Raw genomic sequence first — 17,960 nt, 5'->3', positions numbered from 1 at the left:
AAACTAACCTGATCCGTCCAGCTGTAGAGCTAGATCACTTCGCTTTCGGTCTCTGATAAGACCACAACGTATTTACTCTCTGGAAACCTGTTGTATCTGTGTCAAACTATTCTCGGTAGTCATGGCCGCTGTTGCTCCTGCTGCTCCCGCTCCCTGGTGTGGACGCGATTCCAAGCCCCGCACCTACGAGAAGCACCCCCCTGTGGTTTGCTATGATAAACCCGAGGCATCGATTGTTTCGAGGGAGGAATACGATGTAAGTTGATCGGGGGTTTAAGGGCGTTCCTTAATAAATCACCTGGGAGATAAGTTATCTTTAGAGAATTACAAGCACTTTTTATTTTTTGACTATCTTGAAGCTAAGAACATATTTTTCATTAAATGATATGCCAAAATTCAGCATAGCATAATAAAATAAATAAAAGATCCATTGATAAGTTAAGTGCTTAAAATTCTCTATAAACGGTATAAAAACCCCCCCAATAATGAAAAACTAATCCTATTTCAGGATAAGCGCTACCAGGCTCTGACTGGGGATCTGGTGGAGACTCTGGTTGTGCCCAAGCGGGAGGCTCGCACCTGGACAATGCAGGCGGGAGACTTGTGCCGCGTCACTGTCCATGAAGGCAGCCAGGTGGGCGACATGAACTTTTGGAATTTGGAGAACACCGCCGAGCGCTTCTACTCGGGCAAGACGCGCCAGCTGCACTCGTCGCACCTGCGTGTCTACGATCGCCTGTGGAGCTGCCTGCCCCACCTGCGTCCCATGGCCACCTTTGTGTTCGACTCCCTCGCCTCCTATGGAATCGACGAGGATGGTGGTGCTCTGCACGACGTGATTGGAACTCGCTGCGACGACTACACCTACAAGCTGATCACGGGCAAGGATCGGGTGGGCAGTTGCCACAGTTCCCTGGTCAAGGCGGTGGTGGAGGAGCGCGGACTGACCGAGCAAGATGTGCACGACGTGTGGAACATCTTCATGTGCACCGGATTCACCCGGGAGACGCATCAGTACTTCTGCAAGCCGAGTCCCGCCCGCAAGGGGGATTTCATTGAGTTCGTGGCCGACATGAATCTGTTGGTGGCCCTGAGCGCCTGTCCCCAGGGCGACGTCTCCATCCAGGTGGGGGCCGAAGTGCCGGACAACAAGTGCCACCCCCTCAAGGTCGAGGTTTTCCGTCCAAAGTAACTCGACTCGTTTGTATTCGGTGTGGAGAAACCTGATTCAGAGTGCCATTTATGTAAACAGTGGATGCGATTAGAGATGAGAAAGATCAGTTGACACGTAGTGACAAATTTTGCTCATCTGATCACTTCTTTACAAATTTATTATTAAACATTGAATTATTCCAATATGTATTGAGTTTTTATTTAACAGTACATACTATCAAATTTGAGAACTAAAGTAATTAAGGGTGTAAGGTTACTTTTAAAAACAATCCTTATTAATGGGAAGAGGTTTATAAATGATTAAAAAGCAAAAATTACTATAATAAGAGCCCACAATTAAATAAAATATTAAATTATTTAATGGCATTAAATTTTAACGATTTTAATCACCTCAAAGAGGTGAATTTCGGAACGCCACTGAATCTCATTTTCTAGGGTGACCAGTCTATCGAATTGTTCTGCCGACTCTTTTGTTGTCTTTTTGTTCGACTGTTTGGCAAATGCTAAACAAACAGATTTTCGCGTGGAACAAACGATTAAAATGAGTGAAATTACGGGCGAGAACCTTGAGCGACTGCGCAACTACATCCTGCGCCCAGAGCTATCTCTCCACAATCCGCTGCCCGATGTTTTGCCCCGCCAATTCGATCCGATGCGCCTGTTGCATGTGCCCCGCTGCCCGGGAAGCACAAAGTTGGCCCCTCGCCGGGATCAGAGTGGCCAAATACTCGAGTTTGTGGAGGTGGACCTAGAGGATGTGGGCGCCAACGCCAACAACTCGATGTCCATGCAGCGGGAGCCGGGTCTGCTGGAGGAGGCGACGCGCGGCTCCCACTCCAACTTCCCCTTCTGGCCGGGCGGTTTCGACGAGCAGCGCCAGCAGATCGCCGCCCTGGATGTGGACAGCTTCCAGTTCGGGGACAAGCTGCTGACGGTGCCGCCGGGCTTTAGCTCTGGCCACGACTTCTCCCAGTCGCAGCCTGTTTCCCTGCCACCTGTTGTCCCCGATCCCAGTAACGTGGACCTGTTGGAGAACTTAGAGCAGGACCTGGACGTCCAGGAGTGGATGAAGCTTACGCGAACTGAGGATTCAAGCTCCTCTGGTCTCCCTCCAAGTCCCAGTCAACGGAACGTTCAATTTCCCTCTGAGGAGTTCCAGGACGTGGACGATCAGATCATGAAGGATGACCTGAAGCCAGTGCTCAACATCTCCACCACCACGAAGACCTTTAAGAGCGACTGGGCCGAGATGGTGGACATTAGCCAGCCGATCAACGACTTCAAGGAGCAAATTCCCTGCCCGGCCATGGAGTTCCCCTTCGAGCTGGACGTCTTCCAGAAGCAGGCTATTCTGAAGCTGGAGCAGCGACAGTATGTCTTTGTTGCAGCCCACACCTCTGCCGGAAAGACAGTGGTGGCTGAATACGCCATCGCCCTGTCCAAGCGGGATCTCACCCGCACCATCTACACGTCGCCGATCAAGGCGTTGTCCAATCAGAAGTACCGAGATTTCCGCAAGACGTTCAAGGATGTGGGACTCATAACGGGAGACCTACAGATAGAGCCCACCGCCTCCTGCCTGATCATGACCACCGAGATCCTTCGCTCCATGCTGTACTGTGGCAGCGAAGTCACCCGAGATTTGGAGTGGGTGATCTTTGACGAGGTGCACTACATAAACAACCCGGAGAGAGGTCACGTCTGGGAGGAGGTCATTATCCTCTTGCCGGATCATGTCAACATCATAATGCTGAGTGCGACTGTTCCGAATACCATGGAACTGGCCGACTGGGTGGGGAGTACCAAGAAAAGAAAGGTGTATGTTATTAGTACCCTAAAAAGACCAGTACCCTTGACTCACTTCCTCTACACTGGAGCCGGGGGCAAGAGCCGCGACGACATCTTCCTGCTTGTGGACGCCCATGGCAAATATCTGCAGGGTAACTACGAGAAGGCCGTGGAGCGCAAAAAGGAGATGCAGGGCAAGGCCAAGGGCGGCGGAGGCGGTCCAAAGAACTACGTGAATGCCAAGCAGGAGCAGTACACCTGGATCGGATTGATTGACTTTCTGAGGCGCAACAACAAGATGCCTGTGGTGGCCTTCACCCTGTCCCGCAACCGGTGTGACTCCAATGTGGCCGCCCTGCAGTCGGTGGATCTGAATACGGAAAAGGAGAAGGGTGCAGTGCAAAAGTTCTTCCTGCAATGCCTGGCCAAACTAAAGCCGCCGGACCGCACTATTCCACAGGTCCTTGTACTCAAAGACGCCTTGGAGCGGGGCATTGGGGTGCATCACAGCGGCATCCTGCCTATTCTCAAGGAGATCGTGGAGATGCTCTTCCAGAATGGCCTGGTGAAGCTGCTCTTCGCGACTGAAACGTTTGCAATGGGTGTTAACATGCCCGCTCGCACAGTAGTCTTTGACTCCTGCAAGAAGTTTGATGGTCTAGAGATGCGCAACCTAAAGCCAGGAGAGTACATTCAGATGGCCGGCAGGGCAGGTCGGAGAGGGCATGACGAGACGGGTACTGTGATCCTGTTGTGCAAGGGAAACGTCCCACCGTCGATGGAGCTGCGGCCCATGATCCTCGGCCTACCCGAGAAGCTGCAGTCGCAATTCATCCTGCGCTATGCTGTGATCCTAACATGCCTGCGCATCGAGAGTATCAAGGTGGAGGATATCATGCAATTCAGTTTTAAGGAGTTTAACCAGAAGCTGCAGTTGCCCACGCAGCAGAAGCAACTGCGCCTGGCCGAGGACAAGTTCGCCATGCTCCAAACCCTCGGCGAGCACCTGCAGCCGCTCGTCAACTTCTACGACAAAGCCGTCGAGTACTGGAAGGAAAAGCACCGAATCATGGTGGGTCCAAATTTAAGAACGGGATCAAATTATGAGTTTAACCATTTCATACCTTTCAGAAATTCATTGTAACCCAGGCTAAGATCCAGAAGGAGCTGAAGGTTGGCCGCGTCATCGTCATTACCCAGGGCAAGCATTACAACAAACTGGCCATTCTACTCAACACCAAATCCGTCCCAGGCAAGGATACCGTCTATAAAGTGCTAGTGCTGGACCATCAGTTCAAAGCAAAGGATAGCGATAGCCTCCAGCGGGGCGAACTCTATTACAAAATACTCTCCCTGACGCCCAAGAACAAATTCTTCCAGCCAGAGGGAATTGGAGGACACTCTGTTCTGGACATCAAGGCCATGGACATTATAAGCATCACGAAGAACACATTTAAAGTCGATGCCGATGTTATCATCCGGAACTGGGAGCAGCGGCAGCTGGAGCGTTTCAAGGACACGCCGCCTGGGGGAACCGTGGTCAAGGCTGTGACGGAGTTGCATCAGCTAAATGAGAGTTACATCGCCAACCCGGAGACCATCAAGTACGTCAACCTGTCCAAGGAGATCAACGTGAACGCAGACAGCGAGGTGGCAATGCTCAACTACGTAGATCACCTGTGCCGGCAAGTGTGCGACTTGCTGCCTCACACCAACATCGCCGGCTTCGAGCAGGAGTTTACAAAGGTCTACGAGCGGCGGATGCTGGAAATCCATATCGAGGAGTTGCGCTTTAAGAACTCCGCGAAAAACCTGACTCTCTATCCGGACTACTGCAACAAGCTGCAGGTGCTTCGGGCTCTCAAATACATAGACGAACTGGACGAGGTCACACTCAAGGGAAAAGTGGCCTGTGAGATGGGCCAGAACGAGCTGCTGATTACGGAGCTCATTCTGTGCAACATGTTTAACGATCTCGAGCCCGCTGAGATAGCCGCCCTGCTCTCCGGTCTCGTCTTCCAGGCGAAGATCCAAGGCGAACCGGTCATACCAGAGCCCTTGAAGAAGTGCGTGGCGGACTTCGAGAAGATCAACGACACCATTCTTGCCGAGGAGCAGCGCTTCCAGGCTGCGATCGAGGCCGAAAATCGACTCAACTTCGGCCTGCTTGAGGTGGTCTACGAGTGGGCCAGGAACAAGGTATACATTTAATCTCTTGTACAATAATGTGTGTCTCTTAATTATCCACTTGATCTGATCCACAGCCCTTTGCTGAGATTATGAAGCTGACTGAGGTGCAGGAGGGCATCATTGTGCGATGCATCCAGCAGCTGGACGAAACCCTGCGCGATGTCAAAACGGCCGCCATACGGATTGGCAATCCTGGACTGCAGTCCAAGATGGAAGAAGCGTCGGCGGCCATCAAGCGCGACATTGTGTTCACCGCATCCCTGTACACCGAACTGTAGTCGGAGGAGTTCGATCGCGAGAGGAAAGACGAGACAGAAATGTGATTTCTTACATCTATACATTATGCACGTGTCAATTACAATTCCAAAGGATACTTATAAAAAAATGTAAAAATATTTATGTGCAACGCGACGCGGGAAGGAGGAGGTGGTCTGGCGATAGAGCAGGATCGACGCCGCGCTGGGAAGCAATATTATCGCGACTCGGGCTTAAACTTGGGTGGCACCATCATGCCGGTCATATGCTTTTGTTTCTTGGCCTTCTTAGACTTTTTGGAGCCGGACTGGAAGTCATGCCAGCTATTGACGCGGCTCTGTCGCGACTCCTCGAAGTTCTGTTGCCACTCGCGGTCCGCCTTGATCCGCTCCTCCTCCTCGATCTCGGTTTCGCGCTTCCTCTTGCGCTCCTCCTGGTCGCGCTGGTCGAGCTTCTGTCGCCGGCGCTCCATGTCGGCGAACAGCTTCATGACCATCACGTATATGGCATGCTTGTACTTGGTGGGATCGTCCTCGGGAATGGGCTCCGTGGGCCGACCCTCCTTTTTGAGCTTTTTTCGCTTTTCTGCAATCTGAAAGGCAAATAAATAATTAATAAAATCTGGTTCTTTATAAGAAAGCAGCTCTTAGCTTGAATATTCTTTTATTTAAATGTGTATATATATAGGACAGATTTAGTAACCTCCCACAGAGATTTCTCTATACGCAGGAGGACACTATACAGATACATAGTTTCTCGATAAGGCTGCTTTAATTTGGCATCCTCACAGATCCGAGACTCACCATTTGATCCGTTCGCCCCTTGGCCTCCTCGTACACCTCCAGACACCTTTTGCGCGTGAGTTCGTTCTCCAGGATCTTCCAGGAACGCGACACAATATCGAATGCCATTTGAGCGCGCTCCTGGTTGTCGGGGTTCTTGTCTGGATGGACGAGGATCGACAAGGTGCGGTAGCGCTTTTTTATGTCGGCCACCTCGACCTCGGGCTCGATTTGGAGCACCTCAAACGGATTGAGATTGAAGTACGTTGAACCTGGACGAAGTAAACGATCAATTTGTTGAGAAGGAGTTAAAACTGAATCACGTTTTTCAATTTCTTTCACCTGCAATATAGGCACAAAATCATTTACTCAAGTGTACATAATAATAATGGTTTATTTTAGTTTCGAGCGGCTGCCTTGGGAGGAGCCAGACTCAATGAAAAAGGCGAGCCCGCGGTTTCGCCCGCCACACTTACTTCTGTGTAAAAGTCCTCGAACGTCTCGTGGGAGGTTCCCGGCTGGTCTCTGGTCGAAGAGGAGGACATGGTTGCGACAATAGCAACGCTTTTTGCGTTTTCCCTACAACAATTTCTGATTAAAATGCAAGTCTGTAGAGATGGGTCAATGCCACGCGATGGTATCGATATATTAACTGGGGTTTGAAAAACTATCGAGGTTTTTGATTCGGCTGTTACGATATCTAAGATTTGGAAGGTGTTTTCTTTATAAATCGGCGTTACTATATAAAATACATAGGTGGTTTTCAAACTTACAACTTTGTTTTTATTAGAATTAATTGAATTTCTAGGGGCCTAATTATCACTGATGCCCCTTTACCAAATGACATAGTTTCTCTAATAAATGTCCTTTATTTTATCTATTTCATGAATTTTGCTTCATTTTGGAGAATTACAAGGTTGACCTATGTATAATTTTTTTTGTATAGCTAAACATATATTATTGGAATCCCCCCACTTCTGTGATAGAAAGTGTCACCTCTTGTCGACAACTCGCACTTGTTATGCTTATCGAATAGTTATTGTGAATGCTATCGAGTACTTATCGAACACATGGTGCCCGCTCTTTTTACCTGTAAATAAATAGCGTAACTCCGCGGATAAAAGCAATAAATGCTTATGATTCCTCAACTGCAACGTTTGGGATTGTTTGTGAGCCGTAGGTTCCTGGGCACAAATAGCTTCATCACTTCCAATTCAACTGCCAGAATGAGCAGCAACCAAAACGTTTCTGGCTTGGACACGGACATCGTGTGGATGGACCTGGAAATGACCGGGCTGGACATCGAGAAGGACAAGATCCTGGAGGTCTCCTGCATAATAACGGACAAGGACCTGAACATAAAGTCCGAGGGACCCAGCTTCGCCATCAACCATCCCCAGGAGGTGTACGAAACGATGACCGAATGGTGCATGAAGCACCATTACGAATCTGGATTAATAGATCGCTGCAAGAGCTCGGACGTAAAGCCCGAACAGGCCTCCGATCTGTTGCTCTCCTATCTCAAGAAGAATATTCCAAAGCGCTCCTGTCCACTCGGCGGAAACTCTGTCTACATGGATCGACTGTTCATCAATAGATTCATGCCGTTGGTGGACGAATATTTGCATTACCGCATCGTGGATGTGTCCACCATCAAGGAACTGGCTAGGCGGTGGTGTCCCGAGGTTGCAAAGGCCGCTCCCAAGAAGGCCTTCGCCCATCGCAGCCGGGACGACATCCTGGAGAGCATCAGTGAGCTCAAGTACTACAAAGCGAACTTCTTCAAGTAAAAAGGTATCTCTTTAAAAAATACCAAAAATAATCATTATTTGAGAGTTGAATGGTTTAGATGCAATTCGTTAATAAGAGTATATAGAGTTCACAATAGTGATTTAAAACATCTCAAAACATATTATGTTAGCTCACTTAAATATATTTTAAGAGCATAAAGTGATGTCACTAACAGATATTTATAAATAATTACTATCAGAACTTTAAAAGTACATAAATGTGACCACTGGTTATCTACTCGATACAAATATAAACCTTAATGAGGAAAACAAAGCACATTTATTGTTAGCGCTTTGCTTTGGTTAATCAGTTAAAAAATTAGAACGGTTTTGATGGAGCTGGGGGTCACAGGAACCGATATTGAAGCGGATAAAATAATATGTTTCGCCTGTTTCATTACGGACAACCACTGAAATATCAAGTCCGAGTTGTATAAATACAAAATACAAGAAGTGAGATATGATTATGGGCTTATATTTATTGGCAAGTGCATTTTGTAAAAAATGATACACGATAGCGCTTACTGAATTTTCCGTATATGCACGGAGAAACAGAACTCTATCATAAGAAATAAGAATACGATGGCAATAAAGAATTCAATGCTAGTAGACGCCGTTGATGTTATTGTGGGCGGCTGAATAATGATTTGGCTCCTGCCTTCTCCGCGAGGACCTGTGGTTGGAATTGGCGCTATCGCTGCCCGTCACCTTCTCCGCTTCCATGCGTCCGGATAGAAAGCTAGCCACTCGTTCCTGTCGGTTGTACTACATGCGATCTTCCAGTTTAATTTAGATATTTCATGTATTCTTACCAGGTAGGCATTGGTCAGACCCTGCAGGTTACCGTAGAACGCCAGCATTCGCTTGAAGAGAGATTCAGCTTCCTCCTTGGATATGGTCTTCACCTTATCCAGCCGGGAGATTGTGATAATGCGGTGGTTGATGTATATGATTTGGTGGGCCACCTCTGTCGTTGTGTGTGCCAGGTTTCTGTAGGGATTGGTTAGGTTTTAGTTTGAGAAATTAGTGCTTTTACTCGCTTTCCACTAACCTGGGTATGTTGGCTGCCATATGGGCGCTGAAGTTCACCAGGTGCACCACTCGCCTGGCCGATTCTCTGGTCAGGAGCAATATTAACTGCTCCAGCGTGGCGGGCCTGGCCTGATTCTCGGGCTCATCTGCACTGAGGTAGACCCAAAGTTCCTTGGCCTTTTGAACGGCCTGCTTGGGGTCGGTGGCAATCTGTGGGCATAAGTTAATTATGGTTAAGGGTATATTCATTTCGGCTTATCAAACCTTTGTGGTTTATAAAAATAAATTATAATATTGTCATATATGTTCGGCCATTTCGGTACACAATAATTCATATAAGAAAACATCAGAATATAAAACATTATTATCGAAGAATTGGTAAGCATTATAAGCTATACCATAACAATTATTTTTTCAATGAATTTGGTTTCTATATTTATAATATAAAAAATAAACAAAAATGTTAATTAAGATTACTTTAACAAAGTAAAACAAACAAAATTCATTGTAATCTGTAAGGTATCATATGTTTTTGAAAATACTGTAGAAGGCTGTTTCTTATTTTCCCGTGTTATTTAAAAACTTTTACTCACCAGCTCCGCGGCATAGATGAGCACGTGGATAGCCTCCTTGCTCTGTTTCTTGAGGGCGCGGGCCTCTGCGATGGTTCTTTGGGTGAGACGGCGCTTCAGCTTGCGGGAGAAGCGTTGACCGTGATGGATCGCCTTGATGGCACCCCGCTCGTCCGGTACTGTGTCGTTATCATCCTCCTGCGGGCCTGCAAAGCAGATATTCGGAATAAGTGAGTGCCCATTTCCATGACAATTCGATTTTTTTGTAACCGCGAGAGCGGATCACGCTGGATCCCGAACAGAGCTTATCGCCACTTTCTCTAGCTTTGGGTTTCAATGAATTCACAATTCCCCAGAGATAACCTCCCCGACAACGTCGGCATTTAAAAATAAACTATGAGATGAGTGCCACCCTAAGGTGATTTTCTGGACATCAATTATATCATTTTAAACATAAGGTTTCAAACTCAACTTGGCTGGATTTTTTAACTTTGTATTAAGTTCTACATAAATGGAGTTATTTGATGTTTTATTATTTTGAAATTGAAGTTTTTATACTAACTTTTATGCCCAAGCATTCTTGTTAAGTGTAGTCGAATCGGCGTAATATGACCATCCAGGGTCGAAAGCAATTTTCGAACTACAATAATTTTTGAATAATAAACATGTAACATAAGTTGGTGTTTTTAAAAAACAAAATGTATGAGTTTGAAAAGAAACTTATAAATCTTAGAAACTTTTAGAATTCAAAATTATAAAGCCGACCCACCCTGATATTATTTTTAAAAAAGTAACCCCAGGACTCACCATCGGTCTGATCATGATCCGTTTGAATGGGCACCAGGTACTTGTCCACGAACTTGTCGCCGGCTGTGAAGGCTCCATCAATGCGATCGGCGGCATAGGTTGTCAGTGGGCTCTCCAAAACCGCATTTCCGATCAGCTTGACGGAGTCGGCACGCTTCAGGACCGGACGCACCAGGTGATCCGACATGTACTCCTTGGTGTTCCAGTACATCTTTAAGCCGAGAAGGATGCCCTTATGTCAGCGAATGGGGGTAAGTTACCGGGTTGATTACTTACCATTTCGGGTGGCAGATAGACCAGTGGGATGCGCTGTTCCAGGATGTCCAGACTCTTGCACATCACGTTGTCCAGGCGCTGAATGGAAGGCTCGAAGAGTTTCACTGCCGGTTGAATGGTCTCGTATGCTGCCGAGATGGTGGCCTCGGCGGTCTCGAAGTACCAGGAGAAGAGCCTATTGTTGTTCTTGACCTTGTCGTAGATGGTCTCCACTCGCTTCACACTGGATTCCACCAGGGGAATGGAGCCAATGCGATCGATGGCCTCCAGATGGAGTCCACTGCCGCTGGTTGCAGTTGCTAGGTGGATTTGAAGGATCGTTTTATTAAGGAGGAATAATTTTCCCAGAAAGCGCGTGTCACTAACCCATTGGTATTTTGGATTTTTAAATCGGATTAGAAATCGATGGGAGAACTGTTGCTGTCGCCGGTTCAATTGAAACTGGCAGGCCTCCGATCGAACTGCTCCCCATATAGACTTGGTTCCGAAATCGGCCAGGCTGATCATGCAGGCAGCCCAGATGACCTTTTGCCAACTGATAAGGCGCACAAACACCGTGTACCTAGACGCTTCGCCGTACTTATCAGCCACCACGCCATTCGGATTAGTATGGGGTTCCAAAGTTCGAACGGGCTATATAAGTGGTTGCAGCTTAGGAACTCCGCGCATGTGAATCACAATCCCAAGATATCTGAACGGTCATCATAATCGAACCACAAATCACCCGATTAGCAGCTGTACTTTGCGAAAATAGGTGTGCTAATTGGGTACAAGTGACGAAAAGGTCCAAAATGCAGTCGGTTGAATAATTGCGGGGGCGTTCGGGTTCGGGTTCGATGTTCTCGTTTCTGCTGTTCCAGACAGCGTTTATGTTAACCCTCCAATGCAAAAGAGTGTTTAAGACTATATCAACTAGAAATACTTAAACATTTAATCTGAGTCCTTATCTTAAATTTTTTTAAAGTATTAAATAAATGATGTTGTGTAGATAGGAGTGTTGTTTATACAAAATTGAAGTTAAACATTTTCTACTTTGCATATTGGACATCTAATCAATATATTAATACATTTCAGCTTAAAATCAATTAATCACTCAATAAGTAAAATAAATATTTCCACTGGGACTGAGTGAAAAATTCCATTGTTATTAAATTTGCAATGTTCGTTTAATCTTTTAAAAATCAATTATTATGTTCATCCACCCTCAATATTTTGATATTCCTATTATAATATATTGTCGGGTTAATCATTTACAGCTCTTTGTTGTCTGGGGATGTGTCGTTAAGATGATAGAAGAAGACTAATAAGCGTTATAATTATAATGGATTTTCATCCGGCAGAACTGTACGACAATCGGTTCAAATTAAAGAAAAAAGTTAATTATACCAAATTTTCACAATCTACATAAGCTAAAATGTATTCATTGCAAAGATAACAGCAACATAAGTATTTTTATAGTAATTTTAATACATTTTACATATGTGTAGTTCATTTTAATATCCAGAAAACGAATTTTTATAAGTTCTGTTTTTTAACATTTTTATGATTTTAGATTGATAGAAGGATTTCATGAAAAAATCTACTTCCTAATGATTTACGTATTTATGGTTATACATATTTAAATTTTTAAATTCAAAGAGTAACTGTCAATTATTCGATTATTGCTGATTAATCAGTGTTGCACACATGGCGCTCTTATTAGGTCAGTGTTGTAAAAGTCGGCTTGGTTTATTGGTAGCTTGTGTTTGTTGCGTGTTGTGTTTTGCAATTGTTTAAGATTAAAACCGCTTTTAGTAGCTTCCATTTAAAAGTTAAACAATAAAAAATATGTTTAGCTGCTAGTGCTGAAGACACCAAGCCCACAATGCAATATATCTTGGGTGTTATCTGTCTGGCGGGCTTCCTAGGCTCAGGTCAGTGATTTGATTCTCAAGCCACACCCAAGGCTTGGGCTCCAAGTGAATCATGTGAATGGGCCAACCGAAACTCAAAAACCTCTTCTTTTCACAGCCCTTGGCCAGTACAACCAAATTCAGAAGGACAACTGCGTCATACCGAAGATCCTGCAGGGATCGTGGTTCTCCTGGGAAACGGGCCTGCCTACGCTGACGGTGATCGACGCCACCTCGATGTCCAGCCGAGGCTACTGCATCAACTACCAGCGCCACAAAGGCGACGAGTACTCCTTTGTCTTCAAGGAGCGCTCCAAGGACTGCTACCATTGCGTCAGGACCATCATCCGCACCCTCAATGTGTTCGAGAAATTCGAGGGCCCCTGTGTGGGCATTCCCGATGGCCAGGAGCCCACCGTGGACTATGTCTGTCGCGGCGTTAAGGACGACCAGCAACTGATCACGCTCTTCAACGAGAACTTTGTGCCTATCAACTGCCGCTCCTCGCTGGAGGGAGTCTGGCATTTCACTTACCAGGTGAGTTAGTAAAACTAAAGCTTCTTAGTCTTTTAATTGACTTGTGTATTTAAAATATTTCTATCCACCAATATTTTGGTTAATTTTTTTCATCATAGACTTTTTAAATTTCTTACTTAAGAACTTTGAAATAACCGACTATATTCCAAAAATCCTCCCCTTTCAGAATCGATTCCGCTTCACTGGCGTGTGCGACAAGCCCGACGCCCGCATTCAGTCCTGCCAAACGGCCGGCACCCAGTTCCTCATCCAGAACCAGAAGTTCAACGTCACCTACCAGCAGTGCGAGGGCATGGAGGGAACGTTCACCGGCACCGTGGAGTTCAGTTGCTTGGGCGATTGGTTTGTGGGCAAGAACCACTACTTTGCCGTGGCCAATACTAAGGAGTCGCGTAAGGATGAGAAGTACCGCTGCTTCCTCAAGAATCGTGATGACGATCTCTATGTTGGTGTTTCCATTACTGCCGAATGTAATACGCTCAAGACCCCGGAAACTTCGCCAGAACGTCTTAAGCTGACGCCCGTGAAAGCTGAATTTGTGGAGCCCGGGTGCACGCTGCCCCAGAACTTCAGCGGCGAATGGGTGAACACAGCCAACATTGACGCCGATGTCTCGATTAGTGAAACGCATATTAACGAGACCTACTATCCGGACAAGGCCCGATACCGTAAGACGATCTATGTTTGCCGAGAGCGCCGTGGCAATCGTGTGATGATGGCTCGTCTGACCGTCGACGGTTGCCAGAAGGATTACGTGTGCTTTGACTTTATGCCCCGTCACCACAACATTATTCGCTACCGCAAGGGTTTGGCTGTGATAAAGGACGATTTCAGCACGGTCTGCTCGTGGGTTCAGTTCCCCAATTCCGAGGCATGGAAATATGACCTCTTTTTGGCTAGAAATCCAGTGCCCGTTCGTTGTCCCGTGGCGGGAAAATTCAACTTTACTCAGAAAGGAGAACATCCCTTCAGAACGAGGTTTGTTATAGATACACAAATACCACTTAGCTTTGATCTAATGTTTATTCTTTTTAGAATTCTTGGTGGTGTCACACTGAGTCCACGTCCGGATATCCATTGCAAACAAAACATTTCCGATTTGTCGGTCTGCGATACTGATCAAAAGGAACTTGCGGTGGATGAAAACTACTGCCTGTCCGTGGATCACTTGGGTCGTCCTGTTGATATCTACAGTGATCCGGATTACCGCATGAAGTGCATTGGCTTCTGGAAGGAGAACCTGAAGTCCTACCTGATCACCTACGACGATCTGGATCCGCTTTCCAAATACCGATGCTGGGTGTATCAGCGAGCTGACCTCAACCGCGTCCTCATGTCGCAGGCTGTGGGTGCCTTCTGCAAACTAGAGCAGGACGTGACCTCGTGGAACCACTCGGAGGGAGCAGCGGTGGCCATCGATGCCGTGGAGTACGAAAGAGAGCGCGACGACTGCCCCATGTTCTTTGATGACGGATTAAACCCCTGGAAGCCATCAGATGCTTCCAACATCGTCTTCGACTGGGACTTTTACCGAGCAGGAGCAGCGACACTCGATTTACAACTGACTGGCCTCATTGTCATGGCCTGTGCGCTAGTCAGGAGTTTAGTAGCTCACTAAGATCAAAAGTATATTTAATTTTATACCATCCAACGAAATTTACTAACTTACACCCAACACCGAGTGACTTTTAGGAGTAATTGCGTGCCTTAGAATGTGAATTTTTAAGCAAATTTTAAACTTAGATTGTAAGCTAATCAAGACAATTTAGACAACAGCCATTCCGTCCCAAAAGAATCTCAAATGTTTTGTTCAAATAATTAAAGCAGCTAAATAAAAGCCTCGAACTAATCATTACGTTTTTTTTTTAATTTGACTTTTATTTATAATAATTAAAATAAAAATAAATCTATAGTTTTAAAAATTGTTTAAGTAATAGACCTTGGCAATATTTTGTCCACTACCGTATATCGATTACACTGACAAACCGTAGTCAGCTGGCAACTCTACTTCCAGTGCTGTATAATTTCTTAATCAAGTCGGCCCGAACGTCTCACGGAGCAATAGGATTAATATTTTGAGCTGAAAATTCTCAATTTCTACACATCCCAAAATGTCCCTGTCGCTGGTTCTGCGTGGCGCTGTCCGTTGCAATGGTAAGAACTCGCTAGCTGGTCTATGGCCCCAGTATTTGCCGGAAAACAGCTTTTATTATATAACCAAACCGTTTGTTGGTATCCGCTCTTAGCCGCAAATCTCGTTAAGTCGGCCCGCATTTCGCCCCTGAAGAGCTACTCCACCTTGGTGGCCAATGCCCAGCGCAAGGCTGTGGTCCAGCCCCTGGCTCTGGCCAAGATTGCAGCGGTAAGTGTTTGGAATTAGTAATTTAGAGTTCCCCGAGCTAATGTCAATCCCCTCCTGATGTTCCAGCCCATTGCCCGCGAGATCTCCGTGAGTGCGCCCCGTATGGCCTCCGCTGGATCGAGTCACACCCTGTTGTGGACCATAGAGCGCGCTGTGTCCGCCGGACTTCTGGCTATCATCCCAGCTGCCTTCATTGCCCCATCCCAGGTATTGGACGCCCTCCTGGCCATCTCCGTCGTTATCCACACCCACTGGTAAGTTATCATTTCATTTCCATTTTTGGTTTCAAATTTTAACGCTTTTCTATAGTCTGTAAGATAATTTATTTATTGAGTGCTTAACATTTTTAGATAAATTAAAATACTATAAGAAAAAAATATTAAAAAAAGATATATTTTTTAACCCATTTTTTAAATTTATGTTCAAAATAAGCAAGACTTTTTATTAAAATTAAGATTACAACCCGAAGAACAGTATTGATAGATAACCACGTTAAAATTTGGAAACAATCCTGCAGAAATGTATTGACTTTTTACCTTTACTCCATGAAACAGGGGCGTTGAAGCCATGGTTGTGGACTACATGCGGCCCTCCGTCGTGGGCAACGTCCTGCCCAAGGTGGCCCACATTGCGCTGATCGTCATCTCGGTGGCCACACTGGGCGGTCTCTTCTACTTCATCCAAAACGACGTAGGTTTGGCCAATGGCATTAAGCGCTTCTGGGCCATCAAGGGCAAGGATGCCGAGAAGAAGGCCTAAGTGTCCAGAGCAACCAGTTGACGAACCACGAAACACCAGTTATTTATTCATAGTTTCGCGATAAGCAGTAAATAAACAATTGTATAAAGTAACAGCTGCACAGGGATTTTGGTCTGTAGAAAATTGTATATTCAACAAGAAAATCAGCACTAAAATAGTCGAGTAACAGGCAGCACCTTTGTTACGTATGGTAATCTACTGTAAGCAATAAATTTGGGCTATTGTCCGGTTTTTGTCATGACTTGGCCTGCACATTGTTTGTGTAGAATAACCGGAGGGCATCCCATTGTTTGGTGTGCAGAAGAATGTGCGGTCGGCACTGACGCATATGCTCCACCGCCTGCTCCGGATTCCAGCCGTTCTTCTGTAAAGTATGCGTCATGAGCTTTAAGATAACTTTATAGAGATTACTGCTTAACCCACCATCATTAAGTAGCAGCCCACTAGAGTGGCACTGCGCGTCCTGCCCGCCTTGCAGTGCACATAGACGGAGCCCACGTTCTCCGGCAGCTGGGAGGAACTCAGACCGCCAATCCTCTGCTTGAGAGGCAGGAACTTGTTCATGAACTCCACGCCGCGGAAGAGCTTCTCCTGGTTGGGCGACTCGAAGATGTCGGTGGTGGCCAGCTGCAAGAACTCGATGCCCAGCTTGCTCCACTTCTCTGTGTTGTTGGAGAAGGCGGTCAGCTCGTAGTCCTCGTTCATCGACACCACTGCCTTCATGTTCTCCTTGGCAATGAGCTGGGGGTGCAAGAAGGATAAAGAAGGATTCCAGGAGTGTTATCCCCCGATTACTTACGTCATTGGCCTGGCTGCGAAAGGGCAGGGCTCCCAGTATCACATGCTCGTCTATGCGATCGTACCAATTCCTGGCCGAGGCCTTCTCCATCAGGACATTGTACAACAGGGTGGGGTAGAAGGATACGCGTGCGAACATGGCAGCCTGGAATGACACACACAGGTGGTGGTCGGTTGTGGGTCAGGAAACGGGGGACAGGTGTGAGTATTTGGTCAGGGGAACAAACGCAACAGCTGTAACTTTCACCAGCACTGGCGCTCGAGCTTAAGTACTGATTCGCTATTCGACTGACTCGCTTGAAGCTCGGGTTGGAACTGGTTTCGGTTTCGGTTTGGGATGTGGGTCTGGGCTAGGTGTCTGCTACTTACACTCATCTCCATGCCGGCTGCTCAGTGGCTGACGGGCGGGATCGATCGAGACAAAAGTGAGTGATTCACGGGCCGCAAGCCTTCGTCGTATTCTAATTAGTCCCGATCTGAATTATCACCTCCGACCGTACGTCAGAAGCTGCAATAAAGATTCCCTTCTGTTAAATCGAAGCGTTCCTTTGCATAACACAACAACAGACGGATGGGGCATGGGCGCAGCCAGGGGGAACCGGAAGCCTTTGCCCCAAACCCCCATAAAGGGGGTATTTTTTGGACATACTAATCGCAGTTGGCAGGGAAACAATAGCTTTATAAATTTTTTTATTTTTGATTATTAAATTATTTGATAAAATCTCGACAGACAAAAATAAAAAAATATATATATTTAAATTTAATGTATATTATTAGGTAAAAGCGTTCAAAATATATTTTATAAATTATTTTTGTTGTATACTGTAATTATTATATTAAGCAAAAATTTTACTGTTTTTAAACTTTTTGTTTTCAGTGGTTAATCTTATTTGGATGGACCCCCGTTAAGACTTAAACCACCACCCTTGAACACGACTGTTTTCAAT

General features: G+C 46.1%; 8 protein-coding genes across 12 annotated transcripts; 5 read left to right on the top strand and 3 right to left on the bottom strand.

Moving 5' to 3' along the window:
- The first annotated feature begins 33 nt into the window (after positions 1-33).
- On the top strand, positions 34-1,358 carry LOC108011897 (uncharacterized). Its single transcript, XM_017077146.4, has 2 exons — positions 34-256; positions 509-1,358. The coding sequence occupies exons 1-2, from the start codon at positions 122-124 to the stop codon at positions 1,190-1,192; spliced, it is 819 nt and encodes a 272-aa protein (XP_016932635.4). The 5' UTR covers positions 34-121; the 3' UTR covers positions 1,193-1,358.
- A 278-nt stretch (positions 1,359-1,636) lies between these two features.
- tst (superkiller complex helicase subunit twister) lies at positions 1,637-5,621 on the top strand. Its single transcript, XM_017077151.4, has 3 exons — positions 1,637-4,033; positions 4,093-5,160; positions 5,226-5,621. The coding sequence occupies exons 1-3, from the start codon at positions 1,715-1,717 to the stop codon at positions 5,427-5,429; spliced, it is 3,591 nt and encodes a 1,196-aa protein (XP_016932640.4). The 5' UTR covers positions 1,637-1,714; the 3' UTR covers positions 5,430-5,621.
- Positions 5,472-6,822, bottom strand: LOC108011902 (dnaJ homolog subfamily C member 8). 2 transcript variants are annotated; one of them, XM_017077152.4, is made up of 3 exons: positions 6,665-6,822; positions 6,210-6,530; positions 5,472-5,998 (listed from the first exon to the last, which is right to left on the bottom strand). In XM_017077152.4, the coding sequence occupies exons 1-3, from the start codon at positions 6,731-6,733 to the stop codon at positions 5,624-5,626; spliced, it is 765 nt and encodes a 254-aa protein (XP_016932641.1). In that variant the 5' UTR covers positions 6,734-6,822; the 3' UTR covers positions 5,472-5,623. The 2 variants fall into 2 exon arrangements, with proteins under 2 accessions (XP_016932641.1, XP_016932642.1); XM_017077153.4 differs by having other exon boundaries at positions 6,210-6,460; positions 6,665-6,810.
- Positions 6,823-7,230: 408 nt separating this feature from the next.
- On the top strand, positions 7,231-8,257 carry LOC108011891 (probable oligoribonuclease). The gene has a single exon (XM_017077138.4). The coding sequence runs from the start codon at positions 7,319-7,321 to the stop codon at positions 7,976-7,978; it is 660 nt and encodes a 219-aa protein (XP_016932627.4). The 5' UTR covers positions 7,231-7,318; the 3' UTR covers positions 7,979-8,257.
- Positions 8,258-8,432: 175 nt separating this feature from the next.
- On the bottom strand, positions 8,433-11,094 carry Lsd-1 (lipid storage droplet-1). Of its 4 annotated transcripts, none has more exons than XM_065865759.2 (8): positions 11,032-11,094; positions 10,666-10,964; positions 10,390-10,621; positions 10,145-10,222; positions 9,604-9,788; positions 9,030-9,220; positions 8,791-8,968; positions 8,433-8,731 (listed from the first exon to the last, which is right to left on the bottom strand). In XM_065865759.2, exons 1-8 carry the CDS (start codon positions 11,033-11,035, stop codon positions 8,582-8,584), a joined length of 1,317 nt encoding a protein of 438 aa, XP_065721831.1. In that variant the 5' UTR covers positions 11,036-11,094; the 3' UTR covers positions 8,433-8,581. The 4 variants fall into 4 exon arrangements, with proteins under 4 accessions (XP_065721831.1, XP_036674170.2, XP_065721832.1 ...); XM_036818275.3 differs by having other exon boundaries at positions 10,390-10,600; XM_065865760.2 differs by lacking the exon at positions 10,145-10,222.
- A 1,260-nt stretch (positions 11,095-12,354) lies between these two features.
- udt (protein undicht) lies at positions 12,355-14,943 on the top strand. Its single transcript, XM_017080286.4, has 4 exons — positions 12,355-12,578; positions 12,676-13,094; positions 13,261-14,072; positions 14,130-14,943. Exons 1-4 carry the CDS (start codon positions 12,530-12,532, stop codon positions 14,710-14,712), a joined length of 1,863 nt encoding a protein of 620 aa, XP_016935775.4. The 5' UTR covers positions 12,355-12,529; the 3' UTR covers positions 14,713-14,943.
- A 146-nt stretch (positions 14,944-15,089) lies between these two features.
- Positions 15,090-16,456, top strand: SdhD (succinate dehydrogenase, subunit D). The gene is made up of 4 exons (XM_017071605.4): positions 15,090-15,248; positions 15,341-15,456; positions 15,523-15,710; positions 16,011-16,456. The coding sequence occupies exons 1-4, from the start codon at positions 15,206-15,208 to the stop codon at positions 16,213-16,215; spliced, it is 552 nt and encodes a 183-aa protein (XP_016927094.4). The 5' UTR covers positions 15,090-15,205; the 3' UTR covers positions 16,216-16,456.
- On the bottom strand, positions 16,322-17,581 carry PTPMT1 (protein tyrosine phosphatase, mitochondrial 1). The gene is made up of 4 exons (XM_017071604.4): positions 17,383-17,581; positions 17,015-17,158; positions 16,639-16,956; positions 16,322-16,579 (listed from the first exon to the last, which is right to left on the bottom strand). The coding sequence occupies exons 1-4, from the start codon at positions 17,392-17,394 to the stop codon at positions 16,451-16,453; spliced, it is 603 nt and encodes a 200-aa protein (XP_016927093.3). The 5' UTR covers positions 17,395-17,581; the 3' UTR covers positions 16,322-16,450.
- Between the last annotated feature and the right edge of the window lie 379 nt (positions 17,582-17,960).

This window comes from Drosophila suzukii, chromosome 3 (genome assembly GCF_043229965.1).
Source record: "Drosophila suzukii chromosome 3, CBGP_Dsuzu_IsoJpt1.0, whole genome shotgun sequence".
Lineage (NCBI taxonomy): Eukaryota > Metazoa > Arthropoda > Insecta > Diptera > Drosophilidae > Drosophila > Drosophila suzukii.
This window is presented reverse-complemented; position numbering and strand designations above follow the sequence as displayed.